Raw genomic sequence first — 18,137 nt, 5'->3', positions numbered from 1 at the left:
TTCATCAACACCTGGGTCCTGGTTATCACCATACCATTGTCAAACACACAAATTGCTCATAAAACTTGACTCATGAGCAATTTGTTTTTCTATTTTTTTCCTGCCACTTTGTTTGGCATATTGCCTATTTTGCCAAAATAATAATTGAAAAAAAATTGGAACAAATGTGTGTGTGTGTTTCGTGTGAGGGAAATTCAAACTATAGATAGATTTGATGAAATAATTTGCAGAAGAAACTAATTTTTGATGCATTACATGTGTGGCTGGGAACGCATCCAAATAAGCAATGAATGTTTTTGAAGATGAAACACACACACACACGGAACTACACAATACCCACAGCGTAAAAGCCAAATCCAAACTGCAGTTTTTTCTTTACGTCAGCATTTTTTTCTCTCCCTCCGGTTTGATGAGTAAAAAAAAACTATACCGTATAAAGTACAGAGCAGCGGAAAACCGGCATACACACACACACACACACAATATTCACCCTCTCGGTCCGAGTGAACAGGGCCACTACCTGGATCGGAAACACGGACGCACTATGCGCGCATCCTTACACTGGATAATACGAACGTTTAAAATGCGGCCAATTCATTGAGGTATCCGATATTTAAGACTTATTTACTCCGAAAATTAAATTCACTTGGCACTCTGTGAACGTGTGCGGCATTGTTCGAGTTTCCACAAAATTGAAATGTAGGAATGGGAAAAAGAAGTTCCTTTTCAAATTAAAACATTTTTTTCTGTTATTTTTTCCCTTGAAATTAAAATAAATAAGTGAGTAACGACGCTAACATAGGTAAAAATTTAACAATTTCAATTCAATGGACATCTTACTAGGGTCTGTTATATATTTGTGTTAAGTTTTCACAAACTGTAACAATTGCTAATTGTAATTTATTATTTTATTTATTTATTCAATATTGATTGGCCGAGGCCTATACTAGGGAATGCGGTGATGAAGTTAGACAGAGATGATTGATGTCACAAAGAAAATCGGAAATTGTTTCACAATCAATAATGTTTGGGGGGGAGGTTGTTCCAGTCGGTTATTGTACGAGGAAAGAAACTAAATTTGAAACAATCTGTGGATGCAAAGATGGGTTTCAATTTTTGTGAATGGTTAATTCTTTTTGAAAAGTATGAAGCCGGAGTTAGAAGGTTCGAGGTGTCGATATGAAAATGACCGTGGAGAATTTTAAAACGGAAGGATAACCGAGAGATATATCTACGGGTAAAAAGCGGTTGCATATTGAGTTGGCGCTTGAGTTCAGTGACGGAGGGAGAGGATGACCAACAGTTAAGAATGAAGCGGGCGGATTTATTTTGAATAGATTCTAATTTGTCTATATTGGAGAGAGTATAGGGGTCCCAGATTTCACAGGCATATGAGAGTAGAGGAAGGATGTAGGTTTGGAAGCAGAGATGTCCAAGGTGACGGGTGGACTTTTTGAGGTTCCGACGAAGAAAAAAAGAGTTTTTGGAGACACTTATGAAAGAGGTAATCAACATGGAGATTCCAACGGAGGTCGGCAGAAATAATTGCACCTAGATATTTATAACTAGAAATTTCGGTGATCAAGGAGTTATCGATAGTGTAAGAAGAAACGAGGGGAAGTCTTTTGCGAGTAATTCTCATAAAAACTGTTTTTGAAGAATGTAATGACTAATGATAGAGGTTTTTTTATACTATGGTATCTAAAGAAAAATGGCCTGTGTGTGTGGCGGAAGTGTTTGTGAAACACTAAACTTTTTTGTTTTCAAACCGAGCACAAACTCAGGTTTATCACCATCTACGCGGGCGATTTACTACCTTGTGAGTTGTGCCGGAAGTGTAACTGTGTGTGTACCTAACAGTCTGAGTGTGTATGTAGTGTTGTTTGATTTTTCTATGCCGACATCTATACTTCAGAAGTGAAGTGAGTGATGTGTTATGATTGAATTACATTTGTACTGTTTGTAGGTCTGTTGCTCTCTGTAGTGAGACTTTATGAAACACTGAACTAGTCATTTGCTCATGAAGTCATCAAATATGATCAAATTTCAAATATAACGAAGAATAAAAAAAAAAAACATTTTCGACCTTTTTTCTACTCATTTTCAGTAAGTTTGGATGCTACCACAGCTGTCTTTGGAGTGTTGTGCTAGTACAGCTTGTTAAACGATGCGATGGGCTGAGTTTTAAATATTGTGTTCTATATAGTAATTTTTTTGTTGTGCGAAAATCCGAAGTTATGCAAAAAAATATCTGACAAAGTTGGCGGCAACCTTTTCCGATCTCTAAGTGTCTTAACGTACCACGCGATTCACCGTTGGAAACTACTGCCTTAATTGATATTACAGCCAGACTTCGGTATAACGTCACCCTGGTGACCGTATTAAACTGACTTCATCAGCGGGGATGACTTAATAACGAATAAATTTTTTACCGATTATGCCAGCAGGACCTTAAAAACTGACGTTATTGGCGGGGTGACGTTAAAAGTGGTCGAATATTTTACCAAAGTCTTACTGTATAATGTTACTCTCAAGATGTCTCGTAGCACCTTAAAATGCAGCGGCTTCTTTTTTGAAAACCCTGTTAATTTATTTATTATCAATTGAATAACTAACTTTGATGTTTTGCGAAGAAGGTTAGCGGAAGTTTTCAAAGACCGGTTGGAATCAGTAGGGGTGGTAAGTCAATGGGAAGAATTTAGTACGAAGCTGTCCTCTGTTTTGCACGACGTCATACCCTTTGTTCGAAAAAAGCGTGTTTGTACATCACACCCTCTATGGTTCACGGATAGCGTGCGGAACCTTTATCTTGAAAAGAAAAGAGCATTCAGAGAGTATAAAAGTGGACGAGGTGACCTATCATTGTTTACTGATAAAAGAAGACTGTTGAAGAAAGCGATAAGGGATAGTAAAAAGCAAGTTGAATCTAGGTTGGCAGATAACATTGGCTCTGACCCAAAATCATTTTTTCGATACGTCAATAATGGATGTAAGGGGACAGTTGGCCCCCTCTCGATAGGAGGCTCAAAAGTAGAGAGCAATGTAGGCATGTGTAGTGCTTTCAATGACTTTTTCGCGTCGGTTTTTAATGAAGATAATGATATTCGATATACGGGTGTTGCATGGGGTAATAAAACGCTCAACGATATTCAAGTGGAAGACGTGGAGGTCCTAAATCTTCTAAGAAATGTATGTGCAAGCAAAGCACCAGGACCAAATGATATCTATCCCAGGGTTCTCAGGGAAGGTGCTAATGAATTGTTGGGGCCAGTCGCACAGATATACAGGAGTAGTGTTGCTGAGGGTATCGTCCCGAGAGATTGGAAACTGGCTAACGTTGTTCCGATATTTAAGAAGGGTAGTAGAGAAGTGGTGTCTAATTATCGTCCAGTGAGTTTGACGAGCTCCCTCTCGAAAATTTTGGAAATTATCATCAAAAGGCAGTTTGTGAAGTGGATAGACAAGAATAATGTATTGTCGGATAATCAGCATGGGTTCAGGAAGGGGAAGTCATGTGTAACTAACCTCCTTTGCTTCTATGATTACGTGACTAAGGCTTTGGGTAAGAGCAAAAATGTCGACGTTGTTTACCTTGATTTCCAGAAGGCATTCGATCGGGTCCAACATGGCAAACTCTTGAAGCGTTTACACGAGATTGGAATAGGGGGCAACTTGCTGAATTGGATAGAACGTGGTTAAGAGATAGGTCGCAACGAGTTATGGTGAACGGGGAATTCTCTGGTTGGACAGACGTCACAAGTGGAGTTCCTCAGGGAAGTGTCCTTGGCCCCATACTTTTTTCACTTTTTATCGACAAACTCGATCAGGGTATCGATGGAATTACTAGCAAATTCGCAGATGATGTGAAGTTAATGGGGGTAATCGGAAATGAAAGCGATAGGGAGTTGCTCCAGACCAACTTAAACAAGATTGCAGAATGGGCAAATGAATGGAGCATGACGTTTAGCGTAGATAAGTGCATGGTCGCTCATTTTGGTTCTAACAACCCACGGTTCTCTTACGAGTTGAATGGTGTCACTATCCCGGATGCAACTAGAGTCACCGATTTGGGAATTCTCATTGACGAGCGACTTAAGTTTTCTGAACATTGTTCAGCGGTTGTCAAAAAAGCGAATAGAATGCTTGGTCTCATTTTCAAAAAGGTCTCTTCGCGTTCTCCTAAAGTCATTCTTCCGCTTTTTCGAGGCTTAGTTCGTCCTGGAATGGAGTATGCTGTAAGGTTTTGGAGACCATACCTACAGAGGGACATAGACTTGGTTGAAGGGGTGCAGAGAAGAGCTACGCGTGTCCTTATTGGCACACAGGGCTTGAGTTATGAAGAAAGACTTCATTTTTTGAATATGTTTACATTGGATGAACGCAGGTGTCGAGGAGATATGATCGAAGTGTTCAAAATTTTCAATGGGATGGATAGGATGGACCATGAACTTTTAGTACACCGCCAATCGACTGCTTTTACAAGGGGACACCAGTATCGATTGGTGAGGGACAATGCAAGGTTATGGTGTCGCAGGGAATTTTTCTCCAATAGGGTTGTTAATAAATGGAATAGCTTACCCCCGGAGGTAGTAAATTGTAACACAATTGACACGTTTAAAAAGAAATACGATAAACATGTTGGGGTAAATCGAGAAGCTATCCATTCTTAGAATAAGACAACCATAAGTATTCTTTATGGGCATTGTATAATATTTTATCATGTGTATATATTGTTTGTAATTTGTGTTAATTGCATTTTTAATTGGGTTGCTGTATTTTTGAAACATATGACAACCATATTTTTATGGGCATCTTTTTATCAGCCACCTCGTTGGGCATTTTGCCTGTTGTGGCGTTGTATTTGTATTTGAATGTCCAAGTCTCTTCAAAATTCGAATTTGCAAATAATTCGTTTTTTATTTTTGCAAATTCGAACTTCGAAGAGACCTAATTTAGTTCAAATGATTTGAACGGTATAAAAAATATAAAAACGCGATTTTAAAAAACGAAAAAAAAAAAAAAGATTTTTTTTGCTTTCATCATATACTTAACTATAAATGCTATATAATCTCTATAGTAGATGGATTATAGAGATAGAATAGCGATCAATTATAATGCCACGATATTAGGGATGGTCCCTTGTGGTGGAAGTGAACAATAAAAAAAGATTTGGTCGTACAGAGATACGACCACCTAGATAAGGTTATATAGGAGGTCGTGACAGAGCACGACGATATCTATCTCGATCACACACAGCACGTAACCAGTCAAAATATAGTACTGTTTGAACCTCAACCTGATAAAAAATATCCCGTTTTTTTTTATAATCCCCTCCTTTTCTTTTTGTTCTATCCCATCAAGACAGAGACTGGAGAAAAAAAAGACTTCAGAACTTTTTGTTTTATGAAACAAAGTCTAATCCGAAATTGCATGCTGATGACAGCTCGCGAGCAACGCAGTTCTCTGAAAGAGCAGGATGTTTTTGGACAGAGCTCATTGGACGTGTGCCGCTTGCATTCGTGCCGTTCGGACACCAGACAATCGGCAGAATCATTACAATCGCTGATTTGCAATTTATTAAAATAATCGATAAATTAAAAAAACATTATCTATGAATTTCCACCAAGTTGGGTGGTCAGCATCGAATTCAACTTGCAAGCGTCGATGAGCTGCTTCTGCATAATTATTTGTGCGGGCTTTGTCATGAACAGTGCGCTTATAATAGGACCAAATTGCTGGCTCAAACCGTAGCCGACTGGGGTGGTTGTTTCGACACAATCTTCCGATGTAATTGTCTTCAAAGTAATTTAATACTGGCATCAAACTTTCGTCAATAGCTGGCTCATTGTCATCTTCATTCCACCCTTGTAAAACGTCGATTGCATCCTCAATATTGCCTTTTGATAAATATCCGTGCAATTCTGCATTTAGAAACGCATTGGAAAACCCGTTGCTCGCATTGAAACCGTAGCGTTCAAACAACACGAGTCCAAATGTCTCGCGTCCCATGAGCTACGTCCAAACGTAATGTACCCCTCTTTGAAGTAACCAATAAAACTGATTTCATATTCGTCAGGTCTTGGTGGATACCCTAATTGAACAGTCAAGAATTAACCAATGTTAGTGAAAAATGTGAATACGATAGTGTTCCTCTTCTAATGAAAGGGATGCCTTGGTGCTTTTGAAACGATAACTCGAAGAACATTGAAAAGGCCACTCCTACTCCATAAGATGCCAATGCATAAAGGGGGGTTGGTGGTAGGAATGAAGTGGATGAAACTTCTGATACTTATCCTGTGGACAAAACGGCACCACGGCACCATTTCGAAGAGAGGGTGAAATGGGAAAAGATGAAGCAGACACTGCTTTAACCACTCGTTCAACATTGCAGGGAAAGGGTGTACCAAAATGTATGTTCGCCCGGCTGACGTATCTAATTACGGACTAGTGGACTTTTGAACGTGTGCAATAATTATTGCTTGTTCATGAGAAACATTTTGCTGCCAATAACAAAAATGTTAATATTCGACTATATTATACTACTAAAAAAAATTAATTTTTTATTTGTGCAGCTGTGCGAGAAGATAGAATGCCTGGAGGGAGAAACTCTGGAGCTGTTTATAATCTTTATAAGGTAAGGTTGAAATTTTAACTTTCTTTTAAACTTTTTTGTTAACGATCATCGGTATTCCAACATTCAACAAATAGGGGAAAAAGTTGGGTTTTTAATTTTTTTTTTTATTTTAAAAACTTTTACTTGGAGAGATGAAATCTCAGAAATTTTACTTAACATAGTTTATTTAATGAAAGAATAAAGGTACGAAATATGAAAGCAGTAGCTTAGTAACCCTTTAAGCGGCACAGCAGAAATCATTAAACCCTCTGTATAATACCGTATCTTTTTTAATGGAGTAGGCGTTCTTCCGATTTTCAGAAGGTGCAAACTAAGCTGTATGGGGAAAATTGTTCCATTGAGAAATCAACCTTACAAAATATCTGGGCTTGTTAATGCTTAAATAAGAGGCTTTCAAGGAGGCGAGAAATCTCGCCAATGCCACTTAAAGGGTTAAACAGATGAATTACAAATTTTCCAAGAAAAAGTGGTGAATGCGTACTCTTTCTCCGCCCAAAAAGGAAAAGTACGCATTCCTCATGCCACCATCCTTTAAATGTTTCGCCCTGAATCCAATCTTCATCGTCGAGTTTTTCACAGGCTGGGAGCAGAAGGACTTCTCATTGAATGGTCAAACATTGAGATAATCGTTTTTCTATGGAGTTTTGAAAGTTTTTCCTGTGATCTCAGGGGTTTTTTGATACCATCACCCCTTTTTCTGCCTTTTATGGTCTCGACCGGCCTTTGCTTTCTTCACTTTCCGATTTCACTTCATTTTAACAGAGAAAACATCCATCACAGTTGTGCGCGTACTCTTAGCTGCTTGTGCATTGTTTTTCTAAATTCTTTATAGACATAGTAGGAGACAGACATGAAAGGGACTCAAAGATCCCAGCCTAGGGACCCTGCTCTAGGATGTAGGGAGGGGGGCACGATAATGTAAGCGGGGGCATGATGATGATGACAGCGATTCATATATATATATATATGCATATACCAGCCCCGTCATTGACGCTGGGGGGAGCATTGCCCCCCATATCTCTGCCCATATTTATTGATAGTAGTACCTTTCGATACAGCTAAATTCTAACGTCACCATGTTACTGATTATGTTCGTTGCTCCATTATGTTCATTATTCGGCAGAGAATATTCTTCATAATAACTTAAACTGCTAATGCAGTGGTTCCCAAATAACGTGTTTTATAATAAATGAAATTCTACAAGGATGGGGCGATCCAAAACACATTTCACTCGACTAAATGAATGATTGAAGAGAACGCAAAAAAAAAATTTTTAATTAAAAAAAAGACCTACTCTAAGCTAGTATCTTCCCCAGCCCTTTTTACCGTACCATCTTCTTCTAAAAAACGATTCCTTATTCCAGTGCTGTATCTACGCATGGGCCCATCCGGGCACGACCCGGGAGTCTCAATCATAGCCACCACATTCTGGAGCAGGGCCCCTGGCAGGATCTCCAGGCCAGACTTTTTACGAGCCCCTGTATCGTTAATTTTTAGCGTGAAAAACAAAAAAATAATGACAATCCTCAAGGGCCCCAGGGCTAGAGCCCAAGTCAGCTCACCCTTGTGGGGGACATGGCCTCAAGAGAAGAGGGGCTTCACACAAAAATGAGATCTGGAAATTCTCGAGAGTTAGCATGTAAATTTGCCCGGTAGGGCCTCTGGAAAATCATTTGGCCCAGGGCCCATGATACCCTTAAGACGGCCCTGATTTAGGGAAATAGTAATTCAGGGCCAGAATTAGAATGGGCAGTTTGGGGGGCAACTGTCCCAGGTGGCAAAATTTATGGGGGCAGTAGTTTTAGCTGCGAACGAAGAACACCTTTATGGCCCCCACATCCTGCAGCAGGATCCCTAGGCTGGGATCATTGACGGGGCCCCCAAACTAGCTTTTTCACGGGCCCCTCTATGGTTAATTTGTAGTTTTAAAAATCAAAGAGAGATAAGAATCGTTCCGGACCCCAGGGCCAGAGCCCTGTCAGCCCTGCCCTTGTGGGGGCCATGAACGCCGTTAAATTATGATTTTTAAAGTTGTGGGGGGTATACATTTCAAAAATACAGCAACCCAATTAAAAATGCAATTATAAAAACTAAAAACTATATACAAGTGATAAAATATTATACAATGCCCATAAAAATATTTATGGTTGTCTTATTCTTAGTATGGATAGCTTCTCAATTTATCCCAACATGTTTATCGTATTTCTTTTTAAAAATGTCAATTGAAGAAGATATTTTATACTTAAGGAGAAAAACCAAAAATACAGGGCCCTACCATTCCCCTCCCCATGCTTATAAAAGGATAACGAGAGAAACTGACGTCTAGCGCTCACGATTACTATATGTGCCCATTCTGAGAGCGCCTGTACATTAGAGACAAATAGATATTCGAGAATTGATATATTTAATTAGGATTGGCTAACAGCAATTGCTGAGCAATCGGTACGACGCTGAATCAAAGGTTCATGGTTCGAATCCCACCCTTAACGCTATTTTTTCCCCTTTCTTACATCTTCAATTTTTTGAATGATAATTGATTTTTTTTTCTTTTTCACCTTGCACTCAAAACTGTTATTTAACGTCCCGACATCCCCGGAGGTGTGCGGGGTCACGATGCGCTTGCTGCAAGGGATAGCGTATCAGCCAGCCTCTCCACTCACGTTTTATTATTTTTCGCATAATAAAATGAAAACATTTTATGTTTTTGTGATTATATTGTAATTATTTGTCAAAAAAATGAATTTTTCACAAACGCAACGCCATCGCGAGTGCAAAATACCATAATCCAAATCTCAGTCAGTGGTTTCCTCCACTCTTTGAACAAGCATCGTTTTCCTAGTGTCCGTGTGTACGAATTAAAATTCAAGGAATCATCCGAAGATGTAAGGTGAAAGAGGGAAAAAAATAGCGGTACATACACGAGAGAGCTATGAACCTTTCAGTGGCCTTCGATCCGGCGTTGTACCAACTGCTCAATCGTTGCTGCTAGCTGGTCCTATTTAAATACATCAATTCTCGAAAATCTATTATTTGTCTCTAATGCGCATGCGCTCTCAGAACGGACATCTAAGTAATCGCGAACGCTAGACGTAAGTTTCTCTCTGATTATCCTTTTATAAGTATGGGGGGATGGTAGGTCCCCAGGCGACTCTATCATTTTGGGATACACTTTATGAAGTAGACAAGAAGGTATAATGTATTTTCTAGTACAGACATAGGCGGACTCTATGTCCGCTTATATTGAATCATAGAGTCCGCCTATAGTGAACTCCAGAGTTCACTGAACTAGGTGGGGGAGGTCGCCCCCCCCCCCCCGGTTCAGTAAAAAAATGTATTATTAGCATAGTTGGGAGGGTGGAGGTGGAGTTTCGCCTCCTTCCTGTCCACGATACACATCCTAGTCGATTCATCCCCCCCCCCCTCCCGTTAGTGGAGACTGCTTTCTGAGCACAAAATAAGCTGATTATGAGTGCAGAAGCTGTATCCGCTTAAGAGTATAGAATAGGGTTTCTCTCCCTGGATTCCCGTACCTGTAAAATGCAACACGGTATCCGAACTTATTTTCCGGAATCCCCTAGAGCAGCGGTTCTCAACATTTTCTGACACGCGGAGCCCTTTTCAGTGTATAATTTCTATGGCAGAGCCCTGTTTAACTCGAGGAGCCCTTTTTAGTATATTATTTATATGACGGTACCCTTTAGGCCTCTTTTTTTGTTTGTTTATCAAATTTATTGATTTCTTTTATTATTCTCGAGTGGCCGCGGAGCCCCTGGGAAGTGCACAAGGAGCCCCAAGGGCTCAGCGGAGCACCGGTTGAGAACCGCTACCCTAGAGAAATATGGTTGAACCAGCTTATACAGTATATTATCATGTGTATATATGGTTTGTAATTTGTGTTAATTGCATTTTTAATTGGGTTGCTGTATTTTTGAAACATATGACATCCATATTTTTATGGGCATCTTTTTATCAGCCACCTCGTTGGGCATTTTGCCTGTTGTGGCGTTGTATTTGTATTTGTATTTGTATTTGTATAAAATTTTAGAATAAAAGAATCCGGAATTAATCGAAAAATTGAATACTGAATTTAAAGAATTTAATTTGAAAGAATTCCTGAATTTAAATACTGGGCATGGTTTTATGGACATTTTTTTTCAGCCACCTCGTTGGGCATTTTGCCTGTTGTGGCGTTGTATTTGTATTTGTATTATGTACTTAAATGGACATGCTGAAGAAGTTTTTATCACTAAAAGCATGCATTTTGGAAGAATCAATCAAGTTTTAATAAAATTAATTGTATTAATTAATTAATCACTTGCGCACAGTATATCTGATAATTATACATAATTTACCAATAAAAATTCATTTCAATTAATTTCAAAAAATATTTTTCCCGTATCCGTAGAAATTGAAATATTGTTTTGAGAGTTCCATCATTGTTTAACAAATTTTAAATTACTATTAAACTGAAGAGCCAAAAGAACTGGTACAGGCATGCGTATGCAAATAAAGAGATATGGAACCAATCAGAGTACGGCGCTGCGGTCGGCAACGCCTATATAAGGCCTCTTTCACACGGAGCGGATGCGGGTCCGCATACCATTTCAAACGAGCGCTGAAGATTCGCCCGCATCTTTAGTTCGAAATTCGTGCATAAAAACTGTTTTTTCGCAATTTTTGTAATTATTTTTCTCCTTCACTCCTGATTCAGTGGCCACAGGCAGCCTAGACGCATTCTTTGGTGGTTTAATCTAGAGCCACATAGAATATGGGAATAAAGATGTCTTCATTCCGATCCTCACAAGTAGTCGATGGGAGAAAATGTCTTCAAATATTTTCAAAATATTTTGAAAAAAAAAATCCGTCTTTTCGGAAAAATATCCAATGTTCGAAAAATCAAATCCAAAAACATTCGATGTTCCAAAAAAAAGAAGAAAAAAAAATTCAGGAGATATCAAAGAATTTGCAAGTAGTAAAAAAGGGGAGGGGTAGAGACTTTCAAAATGCCTGTGCTTAGAAATATTCACATCACAATTCTGTCTTAGGCCGGGTTTACACTATAAAAGTTCGTTTATAAAACTTGAAAAATGCAACCAATAGGCGGATCAGTTAAGTTCTCTCGAATGTAACAGATGTGTTTATTGGTTACATTTTTCAAGTTTTATAAAATAACTTTCATAAACCTTTTAGAGTGAAATCCCATCCTTAGATTAGTCACTTCTGAAATATAAAATTTCATTTTTTTAAGTTTATAGACTGAATATCGAGTAAAATAAACTTGTAGGTATCGGGGGAACCACCAAAAATATTCAAGTGCTAGGGTCTTCAAACGACTTAATCCGGCCCTAAGTGAACACCGTACGTGGATAACGTTGTTTAATAAAAGTATTTTTTTAAAGTTTAAAAAAATTAACAGATTAAAAATTTAAAAAAATAACAAATATTTAAAATAGTATTTCAGATATTTATATTTTTAAATAATTTTAAAAATTTAAAAAGAAAAAAATTAAAATTTTTAAATTAAATTTAAAAGTTATTAAACTATGTAGTCAATTAAATATTCGTAATGAACAGAACGGCTTATCATTTTGGTCCCGTCAGTGGCCCTTGTTGGCAGGTTTTATTGTATAAAATTGTTAAATATGGACAAAAGGCAGTTAAAGTTGCTATATCTCCATCTCAGAAGGAAACGGAGGGATAGACGTATGTAGGTACATTATATTAATGAGCAGGGACCATCATATGGTGTTTTTAAGGGTATTTATGGAAAATAATTAAAAAAATTCCGTGAAAAATCACCTTCAAAAAGTACGGCGCTGCGGTCGGCAACGCCTATATAACACAACAAGTGCCTGGCATTGTTGTTAGATCGGTTACTGCTGCTACAATGGCAGGTTATCGAGATTTAAGTGAGTTTGAACGTGGTGTTATAGTCGGCGCACGAGAGATGGGACATAGCATCTCCGAGGTAGCGATGAAATTTGGATTTTCACGTACGACCATTTCACGAGTGTACCGTGAATATCGGGAATCCGGTAAAAAATTAAATCTACGGCATGCTGCGGCCGAAAAAATATCATGCAAGAATGGGACCAACGACGACTGACGAGAATCATTAAACGTGACAGACGTGCAACCCTTCCGCAAATTGCTGCAGATTTCAATGCTGGGCCATCAACAAGTGTCAGCGTGCGAACCATTCAACGAAACATCATTGATATGGGCTTTCGGATCCGAAGGCCCACTCGTGTACCCTTGATGACTGCACGACACAAAGCTTTACGCCTCGCCTGGGCCCGACAACACCGACATTGGACTGTTGAGAACTGGAAACACGTTGCCTGGTCTGACGAGTCTCGGTTCCAATTGCTTCGAGCTGATGGACGTGTACGGGTATGGAGTCAACCTCATGAATCCATGGACCCTACATGTCAACAGGGGACTGACTGTTCAAGCTGGTGGAGGCTCTGTGATGGTATGGAGCGTGTGCAGTTGGCATGATATGGGACCCCTGATACGTCTAGATACGACTCTGACAGGTGACAGGTACGTAAGCATCCTGTCTGATCACCTGCACCCATTCATGCCCATTGTGCATTCCGACGGACTTGGACAATTTCAGCAGGACAATGCGACACCCCACACGTTTAGAATTGCTACAAAGTGGCTCCAGGAACACTCTTCTGACTTTAGACACTTCAGCTGGCCACCTAAATTCCCAGACATGAACATTATTGAACATATCTGGGATGCCTTGCAACGTGCTGTTCAGAAGAGATCTCCACCCCCCCCCTCTTACTCCTACGGATTTATGGACAGCCCTGCAGGATTCATGGTGTCAATTACCTCCAGCACTAATTCAGACATTAGTCGAGTCCATGCCACGTCGTGTTATTTTGTTTGATGCAAATGTGTTCAGTTTTTCCCCTCTCCAACTGTAACTGGATATTTCTGTTGTTGGAATGATGATAAATAAATAAATAAAATACACGATTTTAACAGAACCGCTCTTTGTAAATTAAACAATGGACATTCAAAAATAGTATGGAATACGTCGAAGGAATGATTAAAATTACAGTTACAGTTAGAGAGAGAGGGGCAAAATTCTCGTCAGGACTTAGTACGAAACATCCGCTTGGAACGCGTAAAAAACCTCTACCCGTCCTAATTTGAAAAATCAAGTGTTTCCAGGATATACATAGGTATATTAGAAAACAGATAATTTTCTGATGTAACTGAAAAATATTTCATTGTAGTGAGCGTATCTAGTTTATCTCAAAATTGATGAAAGATCGTTTTGAATTGTTAGGTTTATGCATCTTGTAATAATGGTAAGGAAATATTTCTTGAGCGCCGCGGTGCGACCTGCAGATCCCAAACGAATGGGAGTCGAATTGTATATAGCAAATTCAAAATATCAAAAGCCTAGTTGCGGCCATTATGCAGAGGGGGCGTTTTAAAAGGGCATTGTAACAAATCTTGGGGAGTCGGTTATCTGGAAACGTTAAAATTTTATACCAAAAAGAGGGTTGACTTGATAACGAGTAAACAAAATTTTCTAATTATGCCGTCAGGACATTTAAAGCTGACGTTTTAGGCGAGCTGACGTTGAAAGTAATCGACGTTATACCGAGGTCTTAGTGCAGTATTTTAGGCTTAAACCTCCAATAGCAATTCCCAAAATTCACACACAGACACGTCACCCCACCCCCCAGACAATTCACTTTTATTCGTATGCTGGGGGGGGAACCTGGATATTTTATTTATTTTCATCCACAAAAGGCTGGTTGCACTTACATTGCGGGGAAGAAAGAAAAAAAAAAGCACAATTGGGTATAAGTTGCATCAACGTATTTACATCAATTATTATTATACAAACTAGTTGATAAACTTTTCATATTAATAATTTTTGTTACAGATTTGCTTTTAATTTATTTAAATTGCTCATATGTTTATGATAACCGAATCGCGGGAATTTCGTGGGATTGGGCACTCTAATTTTTGCTTTCCTGGGATTATAAGAAAACCCCGTTGAAAGTTAATCCTTAGTACAGAAGTTCTTTTAGGGGTCATTCAAGTATTATGTCATCATCGTTGGGGGGAGGGGGTTTCCGATTTGCTGACTTTTGATGACAGGGGGGTTTGGATGATGCTTACATCATCAACCACCCTTTGTGAAAATATGAAATATTCTTAATGGCATCTTACTCGGTGGGCCAAAAATGAGATATACTTTTACAAAATTGATATACAAAATTGAGATATATCTTTCGCTACTTTGTGGGCACCTGAACTACCATTTTCCCTAATGATAAATCCCTTACAGCGCCACTTCAGCGGTCTCTAAATGTTTCACAGATCCTTCAAGTGCTCAGGAAATGTGTCCGGGATGCTTAAGTGCTGTGGACGCATCACTCAAGTAATCCGTACGTATGCCGAATCACTTAAGTAATCTGGGAATGTTCCGCGGGTAACTTGAAAGTGATATGTAGAACCGCACTGGGGGCCACTTAAGTGCTCTAAAACTGTGCCACATGTCACTCAAGGAATCGCTAAATGTACCACGGATCGTTTAAGTGTTCTGTAACTGTGTCTACTTAGATGATCTTTGAATGTGAAAGGCCTACCTCAGTGATCTGAAAATGTGCCACGGGCCACTTAAATGCTCTGGAATTGTGCCACGGGTCATTTAAGCGATTTGTAAATGTACCGCTTAGTTCATTTTTAGAAAATTATGTTTGAGGGAAACAAGCCACATCAGATAACCTTCAGGGGTCACATTTGATAAGCGGGTCAAGGGTTTACCATGTATGGCTGAAAGGGTGGGTCGCAATGAAATTTTTAAAGCGAAATTTTGAGTTCTTACCTTCAAATAGCATTGAAATTAACAGAAATCGATTATAATAACATATTAAGGTATTTTCTTTGGAAATTTTAATTAAAAAAAAAATTTTTTTTGCATTAAAAAAGTAGTTTCTTTTTCGTCTGCGGGGTAGGGAGGTGCACGAGCCCCCTATGCCCCTCTCCCGCGTACGTTTCTGATCCCACCAATATGCGTTAGGAGGTAGAGGGCAGTGATGACGAAATTTTGCTGACAAGTGGGGGAGGGGGTTTAGTTTTGCTGACTTTTCCTGACAAGGGGGGTCAAAAATGGCTAAAAATTTGCTTACGTAATACTTGAACGGCCCCTTATGCATGATTAATGCAGGTCATATGCACCATGAAAAGGGAAAGCGTGACAGAATTCATATACAACGGAATTGTGCTATATGGTGTACATGCTACATGCAAATGTTAAGTTGAATCCACACTACTCATGCTGTACCTCAGGGGCGTCAGAAATGTTTTAGGATTACGGGTTCTTAGCTTTATGTAAAAAAAAAGGAGAGAGAGAGAGAGCAATTCAAAATTTTTAACTTCTACGTGTGGGGGCAAGATATTTCATATATTTCATTCTAGAGCAGATGTAAGAAATCCATTCAAGCTCTCTCTTCCTTCACAATTAAAGAAAATTTTAAAGGTTTTTTCTCTAACTTTTTTTCTGATAAGGTTGATAACAAACTACTAAACCACACATGTACCTCGCCAATATTCCTCTGTGGAACCTCTAACGAATTGGTACATGCGGGAATGTTTGTGTACGTGTAGTGAAACCTGACGTGAAGTTTGTTTCTGTGTAATGCTTGTTATGTGTAGTGCTGCCATCTGCCACTAGTTTTTCTAACTACGAGTGAAGTGTAATGATTGAATAATTAATCGTTGTAGGCCTGTTGCTCTCTGTGGCGAGACTTTTCAATGGGGAGATCGGCTCGCATTTGCGCCTCGAAGTTGGGAATCACAGGAAACCAACTTCAGCCGACCACCACTATGGCGACGGTGGGGTTCGAACCCGGATCTTCGCTATGCGAGTCCGTCATTATGACCACTCGACCACCACAGCGGCATAACAAAAGACTGGTTCCTTGTTTTCGGAGAACTAACTTTGATGTTCTGAGAGAACGGTTAGCGGAAGTTTTCAAAGACCGGTTGGAAGCAGTCGGGGTGATAAATCAGTGGGAAGAATTTAGTACGAAGCTGTCCTCTGTTTGCACAACGTCATACCCTTTGTTCGAAAAAAGTGTGTTTGTACATCGCGCCCCCTATGATTCACGGATAGCGTGCGTAACATTTATCTTGAAAAAAGAAAAGAGCGTTCAGAGAGTATAAAAGTGGACGAGGTGACCTGTCATTGTTTACTGATAAAAGAAGAGCGTTGAAGAAAGCGATAAGGGATAGTAAAAAAGAAGTTGAATCTAGGTTGGCAGATAACATTGACTCTGACTCAAAATCATTTTTTAGGTACGTCAATAATGTATGCAAGGGAACAGGTGGCCCCCTCACGATAGTAGGGTCTAGGGTAGAGAGCAATGTAGGCATGTGTAGTGCTTTCAATGACGTTTTCACGTCGGTTTTTAGTAGCGAAAATGCTATCCAATGTACGGGTGTTGCGTGGGGTGGTAAAATCCTCAATGTTATTCAAGTAGAGGACGTGGAGGTCCTAAATCTTAAAAAAAAAATATGTGCAAGCAAAGCACCAGGACAAGATGATATCTATCCCACAGTCCTCAGAGAATGTGCTAATGAATTGTTAGAGCCAGTCGCACAGATATACAGGAGTCGTGTTGCTGAGGGTATCGTCCCAAGAGATTGGAAGCTTGCTAATATTGTTCCGATATTTAAAAAGGGTAGTAGAGAAGCTGTGTCCAATTATCGTCCAGTGAGTTTGACGAGCTCCATCTCGAAAATTTTGGAAATTATTATCAAAAAGCAATTGGTGAAGTGGTTAGACAAGAATAGTGTATTGTCACATAATGAGCATGGGTTCAGGAAGGGGAAGGCATGTGTAACTAATCCCCTTTGTTTCTATGATCACTTCACTAAGGCTTTGGGTAAAGGCAAAAATGTAGATGTTGTTTACCTTTATTTCCAGAAGGCATTCGATCACACTCCAACATAGTAAACTCTTGAGGCGTTTTTACACGAGATTGGGGTCAACTTGCTGAATTGGATAGAATCGTGGTTAAGAGGTAGGTCACAACGAGTTATGGTGAACGGGGAATTCTCTAATTGGACAGACGTAACAAGTGCAGTCCTTCAATGAAGTGTCCTTGGCCCCATACTTTTTCACTTTTTATCGATAAACTCGATCAGGGTATCGTTGGGATTGTTAGCAAATTCGCAGATGACGTGAAGCTAATGGGGGTAGTCGGGAATCAAAGCGATAGGGAATTGCTCCAGACCCACTTGAACAGGATTGGAACATGGGCAAATGAATGGAGCATGAAGTTTAGTGTTAACAAGTTCATGGTCGCTCATTTTGGCTCGAACAGCCCACGTTTCTCGTACGAGTTAAATGGTGTCACTATCCCGGATGCAACTAGAGTGACCGATTTGGGAATTCTCATTGACGAACGGCTTAGGTTTTCTGAACATTGTTCAGAAGTGGTAAAAAACCCGCGAATAG

The 18,137-nt window shown here is 39.4% G+C and overlaps 1 protein-coding gene across 5 annotated transcripts in view; it reads left to right on the top strand.

Moving 5' to 3' along the window:
* The window catches only part of LOC149067624 (hormone receptor 4-like), a 189,066-nt gene that overhangs the window by 126,333 nt on the left and 44,596 nt on the right, over positions 1–18,137 (top strand). For all 5 annotated transcript variants that reach the window (XM_089252433.1, XM_089252431.1, XM_089252430.1 and 2 more), the window contains one exon: positions 6,573–6,634. In XM_089252433.1, coding sequence (XP_089108559.1) covers positions 6,573–6,634 — 62 coding nt within the window. The remainder of the gene's footprint in view (positions 1–6,572; positions 6,635–18,137) is intronic.

Source organism: Pholcus phalangioides, unplaced genomic scaffold (genome assembly GCF_987345545.1).
Source record: "Pholcus phalangioides strain wild (caught in Gottingen) unplaced genomic scaffold, Ppha-v1.0 ptg000029l_1, whole genome shotgun sequence".
NCBI lineage: Eukaryota > Metazoa > Arthropoda > Arachnida > Araneae > Pholcidae > Pholcus > Pholcus phalangioides.
Note: the sequence above shows the minus strand (reverse complement) of the source record. Positions and strands in the feature narration are given on the sequence as shown.